The sequence below is a fragment of the Haliotis rufescens genome, unplaced genomic scaffold (assembly GCF_023055435.1).
Source record: "Haliotis rufescens isolate VD_foot unplaced genomic scaffold, xgHalRufe1.0.p SCAF_7, whole genome shotgun sequence".
Lineage (NCBI taxonomy): Eukaryota > Metazoa > Mollusca > Gastropoda > Lepetellida > Haliotidae > Haliotis > Haliotis rufescens.
Window position 1 is genome coordinate 7,650,115 of NW_025964361.1, and position 9,587 is coordinate 7,659,701.

Genomic DNA, 9,587 nt, shown 5'->3' on the forward strand with positions numbered 1-9,587 from the left:
ATGTCCAATGCAATTCCCTGTATTGACTTGTGCCACAGATTCCCATGTTTTTCTTCAATTGACCAATCGATTTGTCTTTGCATGTGTTTGTGGCGGTTGGGGCAGGATTCGCTTACCCTCTGGCGAACACCTAGTGTCATCACTAACACACGTTCGTGATACAGACGGAATTTGCAAATGGATTTCTTTTTCTCATGGAAAGGTTTTTGCAGTTTTATTTCAAATTTTACTTTGGTGTTAAAAATAATAACTTCGGGATTCCGGGTTAGAATTGGTCCCAAGAAACCTACGCCGGTCGTTGGGTGTGACCAAATGGATCGGGTGGTCGGATTCAATGACTTAGTTGATGCATGTCATCGCACCTCATGGGCGTCGCTTTACCGGCCACGGTCATATATTGCTGAGTACGGCTATGGCAACAAACAAACAAACAAACAAACAAAATAATAGGCGTGACAGTATCATCCTTGTACATTGTTCTATGCTGGTATACTCACAAATGCAAAGTATTTTTAGGAATAGAAGAAACGTGATATAACTTTTTCGTTCGTTATGAATCTTCACTGGGGATTGTCACATAGAAATGTTCTGCGTGATAGGGTGGGTAGTGGTCCGGTTGTGGGAGTGCTGTATCTTATCGTAAAGATTAACTATAAGTATGGTTATTTCCCGTTGACAATATGCATGTTGCGCAATTTGTATTTCACGATAAGTACGCTTATGTTACGAAATAAACTATCACACACATAATTTAAATGTTGTTTCATAGTTACACACACACACACATCTATCTATCTATCTATCTATCTATCTATCTATCTATCTATCTATCTATCTATCTATCTATCTATCTATCTATCTACATCGGATTTTTGGGTATGGGTCAGCTGTCGTATTAATTTGGAGACGCATTAATTTAAAGATTTACCGTATATGACTATGAAACTAAATTAAAATGTTGCGTTATATATATATACTACACACACCCACACATTATGTATACATACATACATACATACATACATACATACATACATACATACATACATACATACATAAACAAAATATTATGCAAAAATTTGTTTGCACAAAACACACCCATGAGATGAGCAACTAAAATAGAATGCTTGAAACTTCATTATTGCGCAATGTAACCCGAATTGCATGACGTCCAAGTTTCGAAATATGTGGCCAGTGTTTTCCTTGCGATATCTTTACCTTCGTGGAAACACAGACACGCCAGACCCAATTTGACAATCAGCACACACATAAAGTCGTGTTATCAGGAAACTGACTCACTCGGTTTGTCGTCAGTATTCAAAATGGCTGCGAATATTCTCTTGCCCTTATGGATATTACTTAGCTGTATTATAGGTATGTAGATGTTACATATTCATTTCATAGGGAAACGGTAATTTAGATGTTTGGCAATTTCAGAATGGACCACGTTCATGAACATTTATTCAGAGAGAGTACCTTATTTGCGTGTTCAATTCACTGTGTATATAGTTGACAACTAATGTCATGACCAAGTCTGTAACAGTTCGAGCATTTTGTTAACACCAAATGGCACTTTTACATTTACGACATACCGATATATTAACGTATCGTAACCGTTCGTTAACGTCGTCCAAGGTTATTGTAACTTGGACTACTTTATGTAATGATTTATGTCTGATTTTACATGCAAAAAGGCAAGCTTTGGCTCAGTGATAGATCCAGCATGCCATATTTTCGAGGGAGATTACACCGCGTCATTGTTATTTGTTTGTTCTCCAGGTGCGCTTGCCGAAACTTGCTACGGGACCTACGAATCAATCACCTGTATTTTCGGATGTTGTGAGCATCCGTTGTATGTTTACTGCTGTTTGAGTAATGGGTAAGTCAATGGTCTAGGTGTGTGTGTGTGTGTGTCCATCCTCGGGGTCATTAACACGCGTACGTTTATTATGCACGCAGACGGTATTGATGTGTATATGTCCGTGTGTGAGTGACAGTGTATCTGTGTGTGTCTCCTTGCGTGTGTGTGCGTGTGTGTGCGTGTGTGTGTGTGTGTGTGTGTGTGTGTGTGTGTGTGTGTGTGTGTGTGTGTGTGTGTGTGTGTGTGTGTGTGTGTGTGTGTGTGTGTGTGTGTGTGTGTGTGTGTGTGTGTGTGTGTGTGTTTGTGTGTGTGTTTGTGTGTGTGTGTGTAACAATCTCTTGAACAGTATTTCATTTGTCTCGCGACCTTTCAGTTTCGACATATGAGAGGTCCACCACCTTGATGAAACCCACGGGGTTTCTCCTGACAACGAGGGGCGGTCCCGGGTTCGATTCCCGACATGGGTACAATGTGAGAATTCCATTTCTGGTGTCCCCCGCCGTGATATTGCTGGAATATTGTTAAAAGCGGCGTAAAACCATACTCACTCACCCCTGACAACAAAGGATCATTTTCGGACTAACGGACAATGGATCCTGACTCGTGACAATGGATCCTGACTCGCGTTAGGGACACATGGCTGTACAGCTAATTTCGGCGGGTTAGTCGCGGGGCCAACCTAGCTGAGAGTTAGCCAAGTTTAATAATATTATACAGTAACACTTACTACACTCCGACACACAATTTTGCCATTCGTCACCACTCGACCCTTTCCGTAACCTGCAAGAAGACTCGTCCCCCTATCGATGAATGTTATGTGCAAAAATACAACAAACCAATCAGAATGCGCGTATGATTTCAAGTTCTTCGTCAAAGAATCCCTCAGAAATAATTTTTGATTATACATATGTATTGCATCTAAAAATATACCCAAGACACAGCTAAATGTGTTCAATCATAATTCCGCATGTCCAGATGAGCTTTAAATTGCATCTGACATATATATGATATGTGGGGAAATATATGTGAACCATAACGCAACGAGTTGACAATTGTTTTAGGTATGCCCGTTTGCGCTAATACGGAACCCGGTCGCAAAAAGAGAGTTGGTCGCGAATGCTATTCGGCTTGTCCCGGAATAACACGAGTTGGTCACGAATGACAATATTGCTTGAGATGATTTCTGGTAGAATCCTTCTTCTTGTAAATTGAACTGATCGTATACTGAATGAAATAGCTATCTATTTAAGACAGGTCAAGGTCAATAAAAAGCAAATTCGACAAATATTGGGAAGGTCAAGGACACTTGAAGAGGACTTAATACAACCTTGACTGGTTTCCGCGGCCGGTTGATAACTGGGTGACGTCTTTCCTTCTTCCGGAGTATCTTTGTGTGAACACAGTGTAACGAGCTCCTTATCATGACCAGCGCGTGACACCTCCGTTACACTTTCGGTAACATCACTGCCACCAGTGTGGGTGCGGCCATGATAAGACACTTTCCCTGACCCCAAATGCCGTATCATTTGTACTTTTGTTTATTTCTTTTGGAATGCCATCAAAGTGAATTTCGAAAAGGTTTACGACTGACCATATTTCCCAGATAAAATTACCTTTTCGTATGTTTAATCAGATTGGTTCGAGATTGCAGGCAAACGGAAAATAAACCAACTTCACCCTTACATTCTTACTATATCAGTTACATAATTGTAATGAAACCGAAATTCAAACTGACAAACAAAGAATGTAATTTGGCAGGGGTAAGAGCATTCGGCGTCACGGCAGTCATCACTTGTTTGTATTTGTTTGTTTGTTGTTTAACGCCTCACTCAACAATATTCCAGCTATATGACGGCGGTCTGTAAAATAATCGAGTCTGGACCAGACAATACAGTGATTGACATCATGAGCATCGATCAACGCAATTGGGATCGATGACATGTATCAACCAAGTCAGCGAGCCTGGCCACCCGATCCCTCTAGTCGCATAGTCGCCTTTTACGGCAAGCATGGGTTGCTGAAGACCTATTCTACCCCGGAATCTTCACAGGTCCACTTGTTTGTAAACATAATGGCCCGTCGGTTGCGAGCATGGTTGTGGTGACCTATCATCTCTGTGAGGAGCTTAACAAAATAGAAGTAAAGGGACATTACTCTAAACCATGATTCGTCAATCCGAGATTTGATTATTCACTGGAAACTGAATCGTCCGGATAAAGGGAGATACACAGGTATTTTTTAATGGTACGATATAAAAGTGCGATATAAAAGTGCGATATAAAAGGTCTAAGGTCATATGACAAAGCCTATCAAAACTGACATAACACCTTTACTCTTGGAGGTGAGGTGAAATTGGGTTTAACGTCGCGTCCAAGATTATTGCACTTATAGAGCCACGTGCATGCACGTGTGTGTGTGTGTGTGTGTGTGTGTGTGTGTGTGTGTGGCTGCTTGTACTAGTCCGGACTGACTCCGAGCCGACCAGTCCTTGTTTTAGCCCCTTAAAGCCGAGCGCCAGACAGGGTAACAACAATTACCATCTTTGAACGTCTTTTGGTATGACGCGGTCGGGGATCGAACCCCGGACCTTCCGCTCTCCGGGCTGGGTGAAACGGGTTTTAGTGAGTGAGTGAGTATGGTTTCACGCCGCTTTTAGCAATATTCCAGCGATATCACGGCGGGGGACACCTTAAATGGGCTTCACACATTGTACCCATGTCGGGAATCGAACCCGGGTCTTCGGCATGACGAGCGAACGCTTTAACCACTAGGCTACCCGACCGCCCCGAAATGGGTTTTAACACGCGTTTAGGATTATTAAACGTATATAACGACATGCATTGACGTGTGTGTGTGTGTGTGTGTGTGTGTGTGTGTGTGTGTGTGTGTGTGTGTGTGTGTGTGTGTGTGTGTGTGTGTGTGTGTGTGTGTGTGTGTGTGTGTGTGTGTGTGTGTGTGTTCGTGTGTGTGTTCGTGTGTGTGTTCGTGTGTGTGTGCGCGCTTGTACTAGTCTGGACAAATGACAGAATGACTAATTTGTGTGTGATAGCCCACTGAGATACCATGTTGCAGTTTGATATGGATACCCCACTCAGACATAGTATACTGACTCCGAGCCGACCACTCCTTGTTCTATCCCCCTTAATGCCGAGCACCTGGCAGGGTAACAACAAGTACCATCTTCCCACTTCATTTGGCAGGACGGGGGCAGACCCTCTCCATCCATGAGAACACGTAGGCATAGGAGAAGTTATGGATATACATAACATTTTAAGAAGGAGACAATTAAGAATATCTTCGGAGACCATTCGTTTAATTGTAAATGCAAATTGTAGCTCAACTGCTTCGAAGATTTTGGACAAGCAATTTAAAAGAAGAAGAATGAATTTGTGTTCATTTGAAAAACAAATTAATACACTTCAATTCTGATGCCTTGAACAAAATACTTCTTAATACCTGGAACATAATACTAACTTCGAGCCAACCTTGTTTTTTACCGTAAGGACGACGGCAGGCAGGGTAACATCAAATACCATGTTTAAATGTCTTTTGGTATGACTCGTCCGGGGATCGAACCACCGCTCTCCGGACAGAGGCTCTATCCACTAGACCATGGAGGCGGCCGAATCGACCAGAACGGGTATTTAGTGTCTGAATAGTACTTCATGGACAAATGCCAAATCTGAACTTCAACAGATGCACTGTGTGCCCGTACCCCGATATAGTGCTGATCGGCCCCAACACATCATCATCATTATTATCATTGTTGTTATTATTATTATTTACAGACTAAAATAAAAAATGCAGCAAAGAGGGTTTGGGTGATCCTGGCACAGTCAGGCTGGTTAGGCTCATCATCAGCTCAGGGCCCTTGCCCCCTCTACACGCAGCCCAGACAGCGAATGGGACTTCTCCCAGGAAGCGCTGCCTAGTCAAACCCACCCAGAACTTTTTGGAGAATGTGTATTATTGTTGTTGTTGTTGTTGTTGTTATTATTTTTATTTTTATTATTATTATTATTTCAGAGCTGGTATTGGTATCATCTGCGCATGCCTGGCAGTTGTCCTCAGCATCATAGGCGCATGTTGTCGACGTTCTTATGCAAATAACAACCGGAGACTTCCACCTGTGATGCACACGGTCGGGACGACTTCCGTTGCAGTGGTTGGGAGCACCCAGAGTAAGGATGATCCACGTGACTACGCTAAACATTACAAGGGGGCATGGAATTTGCTGTCTAGAGATTGGAGTGTCAAGAAACTAGGATCATGGGTTCGAATCCCAGATTCGTCATGGTGTGGTTTCTTGGTTTATCGGTGCCATGCCCGGTCATATCGTTTATATATCGTTGGTATAGCGTTTCAAACCTTCATCACTTTGCACCCACATTTGGTTGGCACACCGTGATATGACTGAAATGCTGTAGAAAGCGGTGTTAAACCAAATTCATCATCACAAGTCAGCGAGCCTGACCACCCGATCCCGTTTTACTAACGAGATCCGGTGGTCAGGCTCGCTGACTTGGTTGATGCATGTCATCGATCCCAATTACGTGGATCGATGCTCATGGTATTCATCACTGGATTGTGTGGTCCAGACTCGATTATTTTACAGACCGCCGTCATATAGCTGGAATATTGCTGAGTGCGGCGTTAAACAACAAACAAACAAACAAAACAAATCATCATCACTTGCTTACTAAGCATAACATAATAGTGAGTGAGTGAGTTGGGTTTAATGTGGCTTTTAACAGTATTCCAGCTTTATCACGGCATGTCAGCTTTATAAGCGGTGGGATCAAAGCTCGAAGTGATGCGGGTCTCAAACGTTCACCACTTTGGTGAAACCGATGGTGCTGATTCAGCCAGAAACATAATCGGGGCGAACAGAGATTCGAACCTATAAACATTGGTTTCTGGCATGCCAAAGGGCCGCAACTCTGCACAGCGAATTGAGGCGCCTAAGACGACTTGGGACCAAGTGCCCCCCACATAACATAATTAAAACAGTGTTTGTATTGAAATTCTTACTCGTTATTGTCAGATAAAAGAATCCAAACTAAATTTGAGAAAAAATGTTGGAGCCAAACACTGAAACTTGAATAGATAAAACGATGCAATGAATTTATTATTAATAATACAATTTGATATGACCATTTTCAGATCAGTACGGCTTCAGTAACCAACACATGGTGTCACAATTTGATCCACCCCCCTACCCGGGACCCGCAACAACCCCACCCTATCCGGGACCCCCTGCAGCCTACTCTAACAAGGTGTAGCACACTACTGATGAGTGGAAGTGTCAAACCCACATGGCTAAAGGAGGAATGCTGACTGCACGGCGCTGAACGCACGTCCTTGGAATATAATCATCAAACGGGTCTTTTCTGGAAATGAGATCAATCTGATTGACATGTATATAATACACAAAATGTAATGTTTGACATATATTAAATGCTTTGTTAAAGAAATTCATGGATTTATAATCATCATACAACTGCTTACCATACAAACTAATGTTTTACATACATGTAATATTTTGATAAATATATTTATCATAAATATTATTTAAGATCTCATATCTAAACACAAGTGTCGTCTTTATGTGTTCATAGAACGCATTTATCACAATAAAATGATCTTTATAAATATTACGTCTCTGTTTATGTGTTATTCCGAGACAAGGTTGGCCCAACAGTCAACGGTCTCCTATCTGGGCACGCCGTGTTCCTGTCGGATCTGGGTTCAAATCCTTGGTTTACTAGCACCATACTTGTTTCCGTTGGTTTCACAAATGTATGCGACCCCCCCCCCCCCCCCGGTCGTAATGGAGATCGGTGGTCAGGCTGGATACCTGGTTGAGAGCGTGTCATCGTACCCCGACGGCCTGGATCGTTGTTCACAATATCAATCACTGGATTGTCCCATCTCGTTAAATCAGATCTTAGTTCTCGCTACTGCTAAAGATCTAAGGGCACCCGTTACTGGTCACGTCAGAACGACCTTTCATCAGACCGTTCAGAGCGTCCCTTACCAGATCAGGAAAGTTATAGTCGGAATTCGTTTTCTAACCATGCAACCTTGAAAATGTTAACACGAGGCATTCCGAACGACATTTACGGGTTGTACGTCTGGAAAAATCATCGTCAATCTCTCGCTTCATTGGGATAACATATGAGAAACAGATTTTACACAGCCCGAGAATTTTGTCAAAATAGTTTTCAAAGCATAGTCTGAAGTCACCAGTTTGAAACGTGTCCCTGGAGCTCGGGAAACTGCTTTCTGATTGGCTAATGTCGACTTCTTGATAGTCATTTCATTGGTCGGTCAAGATTCGATTATTTACAGGCCACTGTCATATGGCTACGATATTGTTGAGTGCGGCGTTAAATCACAGACAGACAGGCAAACATACACAAAGTATGTTATGAATGTCACTCAGGTTTTACCTTGTTTTGACTGAAATACTGTTTAAAACAGCGTCAAGGAGCCGGGTATTGAGTGGTCAGGTCCTAACGATTTGGCCATCGTACCATGTTTGTATGGATCCGTTCTTTCAGTGACTAGTTTGCTTGGGCCAGACTTTTGGCCACGACAGATTAACTATATGAAAAAATCGACTGATCCTTAAGTTCTTTTGAGAAGTATATAACTACAAAGGATAACTCCAACACATTATTATTGAGAACACACAGACAGGTTAAGGACATCCCATAAGGGGTCACGTAGGTTAAGGTGAAAAGGTTAAGGTTGAGGTTAAGAAAGGGGCGAAACTGTAAGATCTTCTGATGTAACCCTTTAAACGCTCTAACAATATTGTAGCATGTAAATATCATTCTGGACCGAACTATCCAGTGGTTAGGGTTAGAGTTAAGGTTAAAAGGATTAAGGTTAAGGCTCAGTTAAGGTTAAAAGGTTACGGTTAAGGTTAAGGAACGGGAACAAATGTAATATCTTGCCATGTAACTTTTTTTTATGACACCGGAAACATCGGTTGTTTAAAATAATAAAACGTTTTTCTGTCTGTTTGTTGTTAAATGCCACAGCAGTATTGCAGAATGTAAATACTTATTCTGGACTAAACTATCCAGTGTTTGATAAATAACCAACGATTCTCGTTATCAACCGTGCCACCGTGCCTTAACCACCCGGTCTGGCCGAGCATCAATGGTCACTTGTCATTTTGAACATTTTAATTGAGCGGTCGAAGATAGCACGGCCTTATATCGCTAAAATATACGCCATCTTCATGTATGAGTGGGTGAGTGAGATGGGTTTAACGCCGTTTTTAACAATATTCCAGTTATATCGCGGCGTGTCAGCTTAATGTGGGAGGAAAGACCGAAGTGATGCAGGTCTCAGACGTTTACCACTTCGGTGAAACCCACGAGCACGGGTATGGTGTTGACAACCTAGAAACATAATTGAGATCGAACCCACAATCATAGGTTTCTGGCGTGCCCAAGGGACGCAACTCTGCACAACGAATCGCGGCGCCTTAGACGACTGGGCCACCCGTGTTCCCGAAAAACGCTGGAAACTAAATCTTTCGAACCCACAATCATAGATCGCGGCGCCTTAGACGACTGGGCCTCCCGTGCCCCTCTTTATATATTGTCCACAAGCTAATACCACTATGTCAAAGAACAACAGGTTGAGACATTTCCAGCATGTCCCTGAATTAAGTTTGAGCTCAAACGGCGAATAAACAATTATTTACTCT

The 9,587-nt window shown here is 42.4% G+C and overlaps 1 protein-coding gene across 1 annotated transcript; it reads left to right on the forward strand.

Moving 5' to 3' along the window:
* The first annotated feature begins 1,229 nt into the window (after nt 1-1,229).
* Nucleotides 1,230-7,515, forward strand: LOC124144475. The gene is made up of 4 exons (XM_046513886.2): nt 1,230-1,374; nt 1,780-1,879; nt 5,888-6,042; nt 7,025-7,515. The coding sequence occupies exons 1-4, from the start codon at nt 1,323-1,325 to the stop codon at nt 7,141-7,143; spliced, it is 426 nt and encodes a 141-aa protein (XP_046369842.2). The 5' UTR covers nt 1,230-1,322; the 3' UTR covers nt 7,144-7,515.
* Nucleotides 7,516-9,587: the final 2,072 nt, after the last annotated feature.